Source organism: Capra hircus, chromosome 10 (genome assembly GCF_001704415.2).
Source record: "Capra hircus breed San Clemente chromosome 10, ASM170441v1, whole genome shotgun sequence".
Classification (NCBI taxonomy): Eukaryota; Metazoa; Chordata; class Mammalia; order Artiodactyla; family Bovidae; genus Capra; species Capra hircus.
This window is the reverse complement of record NC_030817.1, coordinates 75,111,958-75,128,396: the sequence shown is the minus strand read 5'-3', so window position 1 is coordinate 75,128,396 and position 16,439 is coordinate 75,111,958. Positions and strand designations below refer to the sequence as shown.

Below are 16,439 nucleotides of genomic sequence, written 5' to 3'. Positions count from 1 at the left end.
GCACTCATCTCACACGCTAGTTACGTGATGCTTAAAATTCTCCAAGACAGGCTGCAGAACTACATGAACCATGAACTTCCAGATGTTCAGGCTGAATCTAGAAAAGGCAGAGGATCCAGAGATCAAATTGCCAACATCCGCTGGATCATCGAAAAAGCAAGAGAGTTGCAGAAAAACATCTATTTCGGCTTTATTGACTATGCCAAAGCCTTTGACTGTGTGGATCACAATAAACTGTGGAAAATTCTGAAAGATATGGAAATACAAGACAATCTGAACTGCCTCTTGAGAAACCTATATGCAGGTCAGGAAGCAACAGTTAGAACTGGACTTGGAACAACAGACTGGTTCCAAATAGGAAAAGGAGTATGTCCAGGCTGTATATTGTCACCCTGCTTGTTTAACTTATATGCAGAGTACATCATGAGAAATGCTGGGCTGGAAGAAGCACAAGTTGAATCAAGAATGCAGGGAGAATTATCAATAACTTCAGATATGCAGATGACACCACCCTTATGGCAGAAAGTAAAGAGGAACTAAAGAGCCTCTCGAAGAAAATGAAAGAGGAGAGTGAAAAAGTTGGCTTAAAGCTCAACATTCAGAAAACTAAGATCACCGCATCTGGTCCCATCACTTCATGGCAAATAGATGAGGAAACAGTGGCTGACTTTGTTTTTCTGGGCTCCAAAATCACTGCAGATGGTGACTGCAGCCATGAAATTATAAGACGCTTACTCTTTGGAAGGAAAGTTATGACCAACCTAGACAGCATATTAAAAAAGAGAGACATTACTTTGCGGACGAAGGTCCGTCTATTCAAGGCTATGGTCTTTCCGGTGGTCATGTATGGATGTGAGAGTTGGACTGTGAAGAAAGCTGAGTGCCAAAAAATTGATGCTTTTGAACTGTGGTGTTGGAGAAGACTCTTGAGAGTCCCTTGGACTGCAAGGAGATCCAACCAGTCCATTCTAAAGGAGATCAGTCCTGAGTGTTCATTGGAAGTTCTGATGTTGGAGCTGAAACCCCAATACTTTGGCCACCTGATGCGAAGAGCTGACTCATTGGAAAAGACCCTGATGCTGGGAAAGATTGAGGGCAGAAGGAGAAGGGGACAACAGAGGATAAGACGGTTGGATGGCATCACCACCTCAATGGACATGGGTTTGGGTGGACTCTGGGAGTTGATGATAGACAGGGAGGCCTGGCGTGCTGCGGTTCATGGGGTCACAACGAGTCGGACATGACTGAGCGACTGAACTGATCTGAACTTTCATAGTGAGTCTTTTGCTAACTCTTGTAAATCAAATACCTGAGAAAACAGTTGGAAAAAAAAAACTATGAACTATGAACATAATAAATACTGTCTAATGCAGAATACAATATGTCAATTGAATAGTGATATTTTGATGATTGGGGGGTAGCAGGGGAGATGTGTTCTAGAGATTCAAGTATAGAAGATAACTACTGTCAGCAATACCTGGTGGGTAAGCTGCTCCAAGGGCAATGATACTTACCTGGCTCTAGGAGAATTACTGAAATAGAGAAGAAAGATCTATACAAATTTGGGGAAATATCTAGAATTACATAATATGAAAATGCTCTTTAATATTAACTACCATTATTCACAGGCTACCCAGGTGGCTCAGTGGGTAGAGTCTGCCTGCAGTGCAGGAGAAACAAGACACAAGTTCAATTCCTGGCTCAAGAATATCCCCTGGAAGAGGGCAGGGCAATCCACTCCAGTATTTTTGTCTGGAGAATCCCATGGACAAAGGGGCATGGCATGCTACAGTCCACAGGGTTGCAAAGAGTTGGACAAGACTGAAGTGATTCAGCACACAAACAAGCACCATTATTCACATGTATATAGTTCATGGTACATACCCAGACACATAGAAAGTCAAAAGACGGTTCTCGATTGAAAGGTTACGGGTGGTTCAGCAGTAGAGTATCTGCCTGCCAGTGCAGGAGATGCAGGCGACCCGGGTTTGATCTTGGGTTGGGGAGATCCACTGGAAGAGGAAATGGCAACCCACTTTAGCATTCTTGCCCGGGAAATCCCAGGAATAGAGAAGTCTGGCAGGCAAAAGTGCATAGGGTCACAAAGAGTCAGACACGACTGAGCAACTGATCACACAGGCATTAATAGTCCAAGGCTGTATTAAAGTCGTGCCATCTATATTATTCTTGATTCTCCCCATCAATTTTTTCAATAGTTTAAATACACTTAAGGGAAAGTGTCTTACTTAAAAACTTAGAGTAGACAAGACCATTAGACTTCCAGTGAGAAGGCACTTATGGCTTTACAACACATTTCTCATTGGGGATTAGCTAGCATTCATCTCCAAACCAACAGCCAGCACTCAACCTGTTTTCCAAAAGTTTATGGGTGCATAGAAACATAAAATATAGAGAAAGAATGAATTTAAAATATGTAAAATATCTTAAAGATTGGATAGAGGAGAAATTAGAAAAGATATGCACAATGACAAAAAAAAATAAGCAAGAGAACACATCAGGGTTCAGAGAGTGTGAAATACCACAACTTCTATTTCTGAGAACCCAGGTCAGTTGAGGAGAACATCACCCTCTCACATTTAATTCACTGATTCAGGGCTGCTCCTGACTTTGCAACATTGGGTTGCATTTAAGGAAGGCAGATAGTTCTATTACTTGCCCAGTCAGGCTCACAGAGTTTCTGTGAAAACCACACTTGATAATGAATGGCAGGTTGCCTTCACACTGCACAATGATATATACATTTAATTCACAGTAAAAAAATTCAACTCTTACGACTTGAGGAGTCTGTCATATACTAAGCAGAAAAAGGTATACAGGACAATAGACAACAAGCACGTAAAATTCTCCCTCATGTATGTTTTCTTTATATTCTACCATCCCAGGAGGGCTCTCTGTCTGGGCAGCATCTGCTATTAGGGTCACAGTATTGTTATTTTCAAAGGTGTGGTTCTTCTATGTGGTGGATTTATCACATGGCTCTATGTTCATATTCAAAAGTCCAGAAATCATTTTCAAACATTCATCTCTTAATTTCTTCAGTCCAAAAATGCAAAAATTCACAGATTTCTTTTCATGCATTATAGTGGAATGATTAATAGCTTGGGCTTTGTCATTAATCTTTTCTATTTTAGTTGAAGCTCAGCTGCAAATTTGCTGTGTGAGCATGGCAAAGTTACTTTATCTGAGATTCAGTTTTCTCACTATTTCTTATTGAGATAATAATACCTCCCTTGTAGGTTGTTGTGAGAAATATATGATATGTATGTAAACATACCTACCTCATAACCTAGTATATAGGCATGCGTGATCAGTTGCTTCTGTTGGTTCTGACTCTGCAATCTTATGGACTGTAGCACTCCAGACTCCTCTGTCCATGGGATTCTCCAGGTAAGAATACTGGAATGGGTTGCCATGCCCTCCTCCAAGGGATCTTCCCCACCCAGGGACTGAACCCAAATTTCTTATGTCTCCTGCATTGACAGATGGGTTCTTTACCACTAGCACCACCTGGGAAGCCCTAAGTGGCTATTAAGTATAGATAATTATTCCTGATATTCTGAATCCTCATTATTCTAAGTTATTAATATTTAAACTAGACCTTATTTATGCCTACACTTGCACCCAGTCAATTAAGAATATTTCCCAAATACTTTTATTTCTGAAGGGCGGTATTAACCAGAGAGCCTAAGGTTGCAGGAAGAAGCTTAGTGCTCTCATCAGGTTGTACCCCTTTCACTACTGCCATCCCAATAATCCAAAGGCATAAATTTCAATTTCTCATATTAAAAAAGTTAAATTTTCCCTAACACTGGATATTTATCTTGTCTTTATGGTTAAAAGTGAGGCAAGTAGGAAGAAAGGGCAAGAGCAGGTGCTTCAAGGGATTTCTGAAGGCTGAGCCCATCCAGGAGCAAATATGTATTGATCTGCTGAGACAAGGAAGACAAACTATGAAATATCAGCTGCTAAGGAAAATATAATTTTCTCCAAACTGTCTTTTTCATTTGGCATATTAAATTCTTTAGTTATGACTTCCACTTTGACTGTACAAATTTAAAAAAGAGACAGTTTAGGCATATAATAAAGTCAAATGGTTATTCAAGACTGAAGTCTTAATAATGTTCTATTCCCATTCTTATCTCACTTATTCATTTTGTTAATTTAAAATGAATTTGCTTTCTAAATACTGGGTCTCATGAAAGACCAATGTTGTACAAAGTCAATCTTTATCAAACACATATATAAATATACATCAGGCATTGTGTGATGTAGGTCACAGAAGTGGACTAGACCCTCTAAAACATGAGAAGAGTGGGAAAAGGTAATTCCAATGATTAGAAAAGACAGCATAGCAAATGTAACACTGTGTATACTTTTAAGACATAATAAATATTATATGAACATGGTATCTAAAATGTCATTTCAATCAAATGGTAAAATATTAAAAATACACAACTTTGGTATTCACTAGGTTAATGGTGAAGTATGCAGACTGTCTATTTCATAGACATTGTTTTGGAAAAGAGAAGAAAGACTGGTACAGATTAGGCTCTGCCTGACATTGAGAACTAATCTCAGATATTTAAGACATTAAATTATTACAGGAAGTCAATGACAGAGAGTGTGCAAGGAATTGATGATGAGGCTAGTTATTAAGGAAGATACTCTATCCATTACTGTGATAGGGCAGTTGGAGGAAAGAAGCAATGGAAGCAGGGAATCTTCTTAAGTGAATGATGAAATAAAGCAGATCTGGGAGGCCATGCTGCTGACAAGGACTACCTAGTTTATCTGCAACAGTATTGATACAAAACACAGAAATATTGAGAAGTAAAAACCCAAAGAAACTGGTGACGGATTAAAGATGATGTGAAGATGAAAGACGGAAGTCAAAGGTGACACCAAGATATGTGCATGAATAGGTCAATTGTGGATTCATTTTTTAAAAGAGGGTAGTTGGACATGGAATTTACAAAGGTGGAGAAAATAGAGTTTAAGATATTAGTGAGATACCACGTGGAAATATGGGACAGGATATATGGAAAGAAGTATAAATTCAAGACATAATTATATCATAACCCATGTAAAAGTGATAATATATAAGACTGAATTCGTTCTTTGAGAGCAAGAGTACAGAGGGAAAAAACAAGATAAAGGAAATAAAGCAAAGAGCCCACCATGGAGAACACTACACTGACAGTGTGAAAGGAAGCAAAGGAGCCAATGACTTGGGGAGAACAATCTAGGAGACAGGACAACTTGCTGTGAGCCAGAGAAGCCAAAAAGTGAATCAAGAACCAAGCATGAAAACTGAGAACTAAGGCAGGGAGTAGAGAAATATCATGACAGTGAAGAGAGTGGGATGATAGAGTAAAGAGAAGAAATAAAAGAAATGGAGATACCAGTTGACATATGTTTTCTACTTTGGAAACAAGTAGTTTAGGGCCAGAGTATCATAGGCACACATTATAAATATCAAATGGGTTCATTAAGGAATGAATCATATAATAAATGTGATGAGTTGTCAAATAATAAATGAATGAATAAAAGGGCTCCATTAGGGGCTAGAAGACAAAGTTTTCAGAGACTCTACATGCCACTCTGTTGTAACACATACCAGCAATGCTCAGCAGCGTGAAATCAACCAAAAAGAACTTTAACTATTAGGATGATAAGACAGAGAAATAAAATGGAAACAGGAGGTTACAAAGGGCTGAAACATTTCTACTTATTATATACTAGAACCAGTGGGAACTTATGTACACCCATGGTGGATTGGATTCATGTTGATGTATGGCAAAACCAATACAGTATTGTAAAGTAAAAAAATTTAAAAATAAAAAAATTTAAAAAATGATATGTGGCATGATTAAAAAAAAAGATAGACTGACCATAAATCACAGGCCAGAAAGAAAAGCACATAATACCAAAAAAATAAAAATTTTAACATGAGGACAAACACTTGAGATACTTAGAAAAGAAGATGAGTGTTCCCTGATATTCGCTTACAGATTTATGCTCATTATTTGAAGGCCTGTTGTGCACTTCCCCTTATTCATACCCTCAACTGTCCATATACATGACTCTTCATGGGCCTGATTCCTGCTCTATCCTCCTTCTCCAGTGCCGGCAGAAAACTTCCACAGAAAGTTAACATCACAGCGAGCTGCAGAAAAACTCAGTTTTTGCATTCCTGGAATACAGAAAACTTGGCTAGTAGTAATTTATTCACTACTGATTTTATTTTTTTCCCACCTACCTGTTTTGTCAAGGGAACTAAGAGAACACCATCATTAAAGATTCAGACAGATATAGTTCTCCCAAAATCAACCAGATCCTATGCAGGATCATTACAGACACACACAAATAGTTGTATAAAACAGTCAGAGCAGCAGCTAATTACAACCCCAGGGGGTAGTGACCAAGTGATGCTGTGGAGATCTGGGACTGCTAAAGTGAAGTCAGTTGGCCTGCCTGAGGGATTATCACCTATGGTCGTTTTGGTTTTCCCACTGTAACCAGGCAAAGAGCTGTTAATGAGGAAAAATGAGAAACATTCAGGTTTCTATGACAAAGGTACCGCTGAATGTTTTAGAGCTATTTTAATCTTTATGAGGATTAAAGGTAAGTGCCACAGCAGCATTTTTAAATTGTCCTTTAAAATGTATAACTGACTTTTGGACTCAGAGGGAGAGGGAGAGGGTGGGATGATTTGGGAGAATGGCATTCTAACATGTATACTATCATGTAAGAATTGAATCGCCAGTCTATGTCTGACGCAGGATACAGCATGCTTGGGGCTGGTGCATGGGGATGACCCAGAGAGATGTTATGGGGAGGGAGGTGGGAGGGGGGTTCATGTTTGGGAACGCATGTAAGAATTAAGGATTTAAAATTTAAAAAATAAATTAATTAATTATTTTAAAAAATAAAATAAAATGTTTAATCATCTAATCATTTCTATGTTGATACTACAATAATATTCAACTTAAACACAAAATATATAGTAATATAAGAATAACAGTGAAAGCGTTAGTCACTCAGTCCTGTCCAACTCTTTGTGACCCCATGGACTGTGACTACCAGGCTCCTCTGTCAATGGAATTTCCCAGGCAAGAATACTGGGGTGGGTAGCCATTCCCTTCTCCAGGGGATCTTCTCAATCCAGGGATTGAACTCAGATCTCCTGCATTGCAGGCAGATTCTTTAACATCTGAGCCACCCGGGAAGCCCAATACATGGAGAAAAAACCATACAATAGTCCATGAAAAAAGGTGGAGAGAATATATAAGGAATTGAGGTTAAATTGAGTTCAAAAATAACACTTTCATGCACAGTCTATTAAATCTCCACAACCACACTATGAAGTAGATGTGGTTACTGCCACATATTCTCAGACAGATTATCTAAATTACACAAATATTAAAAGGTTAGCCTATATATGAATTTAGAACTTTATCCAATTTTATTCTTTCTTCCTTGAATTACAGATTTTGTTTGGTAAAGTATCTGTTCAAACCTTTTATTAATTTAAATTGCATCTTTTTTTTATTACTGAGAGTTCCCTATAGATTCAAAATACAAGTCATTTTTCAGATATATGATATGCAAATATACTCATCGCACTTATATGGGTTGTCATTTCATTAACAGAGCAACTGCTACTGCTGCTAAGTCGCTTCAGTCGTGTCCGACTCTGTGCGAGCCCATAGACGGCAGCCCACCAGGCTCTGCGGTCCCTGGGATTCTCCAGGCAAGAATACTGGAGTAGGTTGCCATTTCCTCCTCCAATGCATGTAAGTGAAAAGAGAAAGTGAAGTCGCTTAGTCCTGTCCGACTTTTCGCGACCCCATGGACTGCAGCCTACCAGGCTTCTCCATCCATGGGATTTTCCAGGCAAGAGTACTGGAGTGGGTTGCCACTGCCTTCTCTGCATTAACAGAGCAGACATTTTCAATTTTGCTGAAGAACAATTTACTAACTTTTTATATTTTATGTTTTTGGTTTCATATCTTAGAAATCTTTACTAGCTTCAGGTGACTAAATTTTCTCTAATACTTTCTTCTAGAGGTTTTATTGTTTTAGATTTTACATTTAGGTCTATGACCATTTTGAGTTAATACGGTGTCAGATATAGGTTGAGCTTTAATTTTCATTATAAATGTTTGTGTGTGTATGCGCGATGTCTGACTCTTTGCAACTCCATAACCAGCCAGGCTTATCGATCCATGGAATTTTCCAGGCAAGAATACTGGAGCAGGTTGCCATTTCTTACCCCAGGGGATCTTCCCAACCCTGGGATCAAACCCACATCTCTTGCATCTCCTGCATTGGCAGGTAGATTTTTCACCACTGTGCCACATGGGAAGCCCTTATAAATGCTTATTTCAGCACAACTTGTTGAAACAACTCCCTGTTCTCCATTGAACTGTGTTTGAATGTATTTGTGGATTTATTTCTTGATTCTTCTTTCTGTTATTTGATCTATGTAGCTCAGTCGGTAAAGAATTTGCCTGCGGTGCAGGAGACCTGGGTTCGATCCCTGGGTTGGGAAGATCCCCTGGAGAAGGAAATGGCAACCCACTCCAGTATCCTTGCCTGGAAAATATCATGGACAGAGGAACCTGGTGGATTGCAGTCCATGGGGTCACAAAGAGTCGGGCACGACTCAGCGACTAACACACATACATTTTAAAATTCAACTTTACTTTTGTTTATTATAGTTCCTTTGCATTTCCATAAAGATTTTAAAATCTGTTTGTTGATATCTCTAAAAATCTGATGGTGTTTTGACTGGGACTTTGTTGAATCTATGAATGACTTTGGCAAGAATTGACATATGAATAACACCAAAGTGTTCCAATTTATGATTTGTGATGTGCTTAGTCACTCAGTTGTGTCTAACTCTTTGTGACCCCATGGACTGCAGCCAGGCTCCTCTGTCCATGGAGATTCTCCAGGCAACAACACTGGAGTGGGTTGCCATGCCCTCCTCCAGAGAATCTTCGCAACCCAGGGATTGAACCCAGGTCTCCTGCATTGAATGCAGATTCTTTACCATCTGAGCCACCTTGTATCTTTTTTGATTTATTGCCTCAGTGTTTTGTAATTATCAACATATACTTGTTATATCTGTAGTTAGGTATTCCAAGTTTATAAGTGCTATCATAAATGGAATCTTTAAAATAAATATTTTGGTTTCCAACTGTTCATCCTCAGTATGTAGAAATACAATTGAATTTTATATATTGACATGAATCATGTGGCCTTATTGAACTCACTTTAGTTTTTGAAGTTCGTTTTACACATTCATTAGAATTTACTATATAGAAAATCTAATCTTTAGTGCATGGAGATAATTTTATTTCTTCCTTTCTAAACCATGTCTCTTTTTCTCTTGCCTTATTCCACTGGCTGGGATATCTAGTGTGATTATAAGTAGGAATGGTAAGGATTCCTTTGCCTTGTTCCCAGTCTTAGAATGAAAACGTTCAGTCTTTCACCAATGAATATAATGTTAGCTGTAAGATTTTGTTGATGTTCTTAATCAGATTAAGGAAATTCCTTTTTTTCCTTTGTTGAGAATTTTTATCATGTATAGTGGTTTAGTTGCTAAGTCGTGTCTGACTCTTGAGACCCCATGGACTGTAGCCCACCAGGTTCCTCTGTCCATGGGATTTCCCAGGCAAGAATACTCGTGTGGATTGCCATTTCCTTCTCCAAGGGATATTCCTGACCCAGGGAGTGAACTCAGGTCTCCTGCATTGCAGGTGGATTCTTTACTGACTGAGCCAACAGGGAAGCCCGTGGGTATTTAATTTTGTCATGTTTCTTTCTACATCTATTAAGACAATCAGTTTTAAATCTTTTTTTAAAGTTTTAAATTTTTTTAGTTTTAAATCTTTTTTCTGTCAATTGATACTGAACTGTTCAGCCTGCCTTTCAACCCTTGACTAAACCCCACTTAGTTATGATGTATTTATCACATTTATATATATCCCATCTTGACTGTCAAATACTTTGTTGAGCTTTTTGGTGTCTCTGTTTATGGTGAATATCGGTCTGTAGTTTTTTGTTTTGCTTTGTTTCTTGTAGTGTCTTTTTTTGATATCACAGCAATGTTGATCTCAAAAACTAACTTGGGAAGTTCCCTCCTTATGATTTTCTGGAAAAATTTGTGTAAAATTGATATTATCTCTTCCATAAATGTCTGACAGAATTTGCCAATAAAATTTATCTGGACTTTTACAGATTTTGGAGGAAGGTTTTTAAACTACGAATTCAATTTCCTTAACTAATATAAGACTAAAGTTGTTTGTTTATTCTTGGGTCAACTCGTATATTTCATTTTTCAAGAATTAAAATGTTTCATTAGAATTAAAAGTATGGGCATGAGTTACTTATAGTATCTTATGATTATTCTCTTGATGTGTCTAGAGTAAAGTGAGATCACATTTTCCCCTTCTAATAATGACAATTTAGCCTTCTCAGCAATCTTTTTCAATTGTATTGATATTTCTCAAAAATTTCCTTTTGGTTTCATGTTATTTCTTTATAGATTTTTCTATTTTCAAGAAGTTTTTTTTCTATTATCGTTATTGTTTCCTTTATCCATATTTAACTTTCTCTTCTCATCCTAAGGAAATGGCAACCCACTCCAGTAGTCTTGCCTGGAAAATCCCATGGACGGAGAAAAGTGGTGGGCTACAGTCCATGGGGTTGCAAAGAGTCAGACACAACGGAGCCACTTAACTTTCCTTTCTCATCCTAAAGTGAAATATTACAGTATTGGTTTAATAATTTCTTTGTTTTTTAATATTAGCTTTAAATTGCGCAAACTTTTTAAACACTGCTCTAGCTGAATTCCACCAATTTTAATACTGTATTTTCATCTCCATTCAACTCACATACTTTGTAATTTCCCTTATCACTTTCTTTATGACCTATGTATTATGTGAAGTATACTGTTTAATTTCCAATTATTAGGAGATTTTTCAGATATCCTTCAATTTATTTTTAGTTTAATTCTATTACTTTCAGATAATTTTTGTGTTATTTTAATTCTTTTAATTTGGTAAGTCTGCTTTATTGTCCAGAATATGTTCTGTCTTCAAGAATATTTCATGTCACACTTGAGAAAAGAGTATACATTTTGCTGTTGTCACGTAGGTTGTTCTACAAATGATTACTGGATCAAATTGGTAGATAGTGTTATATAGGTTTCCTGTGTTCTAACTGATATAACTACTCCCATTTTCTTTTTTTTTTTTAAGTAGTTAAATCCTGCCCTTGCTAGCAAGAAATTTATTTTTTTTCTTTTATCAAAAACTATTTTATTTTATTTTTTTAATATAAATTTATTTTAATTGGAGGCTAATTACTTTACAATATTGTATTGGTTTTGCCATACATCAACATGAATCCCATTTTCTTTTGATTAGCATTTACATGGTATATTTTCCATTCTTCTATATATATATATATTATATTTAAAGTGACTTTCTTGTACACAGAATATATTTAGGGTTAATACTTGTCTTCAATTAGTATGCAGACCTTTATATTTAATGAGATTATTAAAATGGTCATTTAGCTTTACCATTTTATCACTTATTTTCTGTTTGTCCCAGCTTTTGTTCATTTCTTTACCCTTTCTTGTCTCCTTTTTGGATTATTTATGTATTTTTAATGATTTGACTTAAATGTCTGTATCGACTTTTTCATTATATCTCTTTGTTATTGCTATTGTTGCTGCTCAGTGAGTCTCAGGAGACTGTAATAATCTATCTATCTTTTCACAGTATACTTAGATTTAATGGCAATTGAATAATTAGCACATTACTTACCTCAAGAGGCAGATTATGAGTAAATACATGGCTATATTGAAATAATAATAAATTTATAATCTCAAGAGAAAAGAGAAGCAAAGAAACTACCTAGAAAGAAATGATTATAATTAGTACACATATGTGCAATCCCATATAAATCAATATAAGTTTTGAATTAAGGTTTTATTTGTTAAAATCTTCATTATCTGTAAGGAAGAGGAGCATTCTTAAAGAGTGTGGTAACACTCAAATTAATCTCTAATGAACAAAAAAAAGCTAATTCTAAAATTCCAGATACAGGTGATATGATGATCAGGATAAAATCCTTCTAACACTATTTATGAAATCTTTCTAAAAATCACGAATGGTCTGAAAGCTCTCTTCATTGCTACCTTCATCTCTTTGTTCCTGAATGTGTAGATGACTGGATTTAAAAAAGGAGTGAGAACAGCATCAGAAAGAGCAAGAAACTTGTCCATTTGGGAATTGGGGTGCGGCCATGTATAGACAAACATGGTTGGACCAAAGAACAAAATAACCACAGTGATGTGAGCTGACAAAGTGGAGAAGGCCTTAGATGAACCACCCGAGGAGTGTTTCCAAACAGTTAACAGGATGAAGATATAGGAGATGAGGAGTATAAAGAAGGAACTAACACAGATAAACCCGCTATTCACAGTGACCATGAACTGAAGTCTGTAAGTATCTGTACAGGCCAGTCTGAGGAGCCGAGGAAGATCACAGTAAAAGCTGTCCAGTACATTAGGACCGCAGAAGGGCAAATTCACAATAAATGCTAGCTGGAACAGGGAGTGGCTGACACCAAGGGCCCAGGCAGCAGCCAGAAACAAAATGCACATCCTTGGGCTCATGATGCTCAGATAGTGGAGAGGCTTACATATGGCAACATATCTGTCAAAGGCCATGGCTATGAGCAGCACCATCTCCACCCCACCGATGACATGGATGAAGAAGATCTGAGCAATGCAGCCTCCAAAGGAAATGACTTTACGCTTTCTGAAAAGGTCATAGATCATCTTGGGAGAAGTGACAGAGCAGGCTCCCAAGTCAATGAAGGAGAGGCTGGCCAGTAGGAAGTACATGGGGGAATGTAAGTGAGGATCAGTGGCCACAGAAAACACAATGAGGATGTTTCCAGTCATGCTTGCCACATAGAGCACAGAGGAGAACACCAGGAGGAGCAGCTGGAACTCCCATGAATGAGTGAGTCCCAGAAACACAAACTCAGACACCACCGAGTGATTCCCTCCATCCATCGATCCAGCCAACAGGGCTGCTGCTGAAATAATGAGAACTAATAAAATATGAAAGAAGTTATTATTACTAGGGATAACAGTGGTATTAATTACAAGTATACCTCAGAGATCAGATGGGTTCAGTTGCAGACCACTGCAATAAAATGAATATTACAGAAAATCAAGTCACATGAATTTTTTAGTTTCCAAGTGCATATGAAAGCTTTGTTAAAGTATATCATAGTCTATTAAATATGTAATAGCATTTTGTATAAAACAGTATATATACCTTAAGTTAAAAATACATTTTGTGCTAAAAAAAAAATGCTAGCTGTCATCTGAGCCTTTAATAAGTCATAGTAGTAACATCACTGATTATAGATCAACACTGATTATAAATCACCATAACAAATACAATAATAATGAAAAAGTTTGAAATCTTATGAAAATTACCAAAATGTGACACAGAAACACTAAGTGAGAAAATGCTGCTGGGAAAACGCCACCAACAGACTTGCCCTATGCATTATTGCCACAATCCTTCAATTTGTGAGAAACACAGTATCTATGAAGAATAATAAAATGTGGTATGCTTTACTTATGTGGCATTGTTCACATTATAAATGACAAATATTTGATAACATATTCTTCACATGCTGAATAATCATGATATGATGATGGTGATGAAGACATACATATAACTCAAGAGACCATGTCATCTAACATCCTTTTATGATAAAACCTCTCAACAAAGTTTGTATAGAGGAAATATACCTCAAGATAATAAAGGCTATATACAATGAACACACCACTAACATAAATACTCAATGATGAAAAACTGAAAGCTTTAGCTCTAAGATTAGGACTAAGATGATGAGTGCCCACTAATGCCACATTAATTCAACATATTATTGGAAATCTTAGCCGTAGAAATCAGACAAGACTAAAAAATAATAATAAAATAATAACAAAAGAATAAATAAAACTGCCACTGTTTGCGAGTGGCATGAGACTATATACAGAAAACCCTACAGATTTCACAAACACACACAAAAAATAGAACTAATAAATTCAGTAAGTTTTCAGGATACAGATAAATACACAGAAATCTGTTGTATTTATATATGGGAAAAACAATCAGGGAGAGAAATTGAGAAAACAATCCCAATTATAATTACATCAAAAAGAACAAAATACCTAGAAATACACATAACCAATGAAGTGAAAAAACTTTTTTATTGAAAACTACATGACATTGATAAAAAATAATAGAAGAAGACACAAACAAATGAAACATATTCTATGCTCATGGATTGGACATATTATTAAAATATGCATATTTTTAAATATTGTTAAAATTGTACATACTACTCAGCAATCTACAGATTCAATACAATCTCTATCAAAATGTGAACGGTATTTTTCACAGACCTAGAACAAACAGTTCTAAAATTTATATGGAAACACAAATGACCCCAAATGGCCAAAACATTCTTGTGCAAAAAGAATAAAGCAGGCAGTGTCATGCTCATTGATTTCAAACTATACTCAGTTCAGTTTAGCCGCTCAGTCATGTCCAACTACTTGCTGCCCCATGAACCACAGCACGCCAGGCCTTCCTGTCCATCACCAGCTCCTGGAGTTTACCCAAACTCATGGCCATTGAGTCAGTGATGCCATCCAACCATCCCATCCTCTGATTTCCCCTTCTCCTCCTGCCTTCAACCTTTCCCAACATCAGAGTCTTTTCAAATGAGTCAGTTCTTTGCATCAGGTGGCCAAACTACTGGAGTTTCAGCTTTAACATCAGTCCTTCCAAAGAACACCCAGAACTGATTTCCTTTAGGATGGACTGGTTGGATCTCCTTGTAGTCCGAGGGCCTCTCAAGAGTCTTCTCCAACACCAGTTTAAAAGCATCAATTCTTCTGTGCTCAGCTTTCTTTACTGTCCAACTCTCACATCCAAACATGACCAGTGGAAAACCATAGCCTTGACTAGACAGACTTTTGTTGACAAAGTAATGTCTCTGCTTTTTAATATGCTGTCTAGGTTGGTCATAACTTTCCTTCCAAGGAGTGTCTTTTAATTTCATGGCTGCAATCACCATCTGCAGTGATTTTGGAGCCCAAAACAATAAAGTCAGCCACTGTTTCCCCATCTATTTGCCATGAAGTGATGGGACCAGATACTATACTACAAAGCTATAAAAATCAAAAATCTATGGTACTGGCACAATAAAACAGACACATGAATCCTTGAAACAGAATAGAGAGCCCCCCAAAATATAAAACTTATATAGTCAACTAGTTTACAATAAACGAGCCAAAACTATCTAGTGGAGAAAAAACACTCTTTCAATAAGTGGTGCTGGAAAACTGGACAGCTATATGCAAAAGAATAAAACTGGACCACTTTCTAACCCTATATTCAAAAATACCCTCAAATGGATAAAAGGCTTAATTTAATATCTGAAACCATAAAAACTCCCAGAAGAAAACAGGTAACACTTTCTAAGAATTAGTCTTAGCAATATTTTGGGGTTAGGGAGGTGAAACTGTCTCCTTAAGCAAAGAAATCTAAAGCAAAATAAAAAATTGGAACAACATCAAACTAGAAAGTTTTTGCACACTGAAGGAAACTATCAGCAACACAAAAAGGCTGACCACTGAATGGGAGAAGATATTTGCAGATGATATACTCAATAAGGAGTCTATATCAAAAATATACAAGGAATTCATTCAAGATCAAAGAAGGAGACTGATTTTTAAATGGACAGAGGACATGAATAAACATTTTTTAAAGAATACATAAAGATGGCCTATAGACATATGAAAAGATGCTCAGCATCACTAATCATCAGAGAAATATAAATCAAACCACAGTATACTACCTCACACCTGCAGAATGCTGATTATCAATCAGACAACATATAACAAGTGTTCATGAGGATGTAAAGAAAAATGAACCCTCATTGTTGGTGGAAATGTAAATTGGCTCAGCCATTATGGAAAATAGTATGGAAGTTCCTCAAAAAATTAAAAATAAACCTACATTGTCCCTCTCTCTTTTATGATCATTTTCAGTTTCTTCTCTCCATATAATTTATCTTCATAGAGCAATGTTGGAGGGAAGCTGCTTAATTGATGGATCATCACCTAGGAGTGAGAGATTTCTGAAACCTGAGATGGAAATGAATTAAGAAGAAACAAGCTATAGAATAGCAGGTTGACTGAGATTAACATAAATAAAGCTGAGGAATATGAAACATCAGATATAGGCAAGAATAATAAAAGAGTAAATGGGTCTTATTGAAGATATAACTTCATTCTTTTT

The 16,439-nt window shown here is 36.7% G+C and overlaps 1 protein-coding gene across 1 annotated transcript; it reads right to left on the bottom strand.

The window, feature by feature from the left end:
• Positions 12,188 to 13,126, bottom strand: LOC102188409 (olfactory receptor 4F3/4F16/4F29-like). Its single transcript, XM_005685440.2, has one exon. The coding sequence runs from the start codon at positions 13,124 to 13,126 to the stop codon at positions 12,188 to 12,190; it is 939 nt and encodes a 312-aa protein (XP_005685497.2).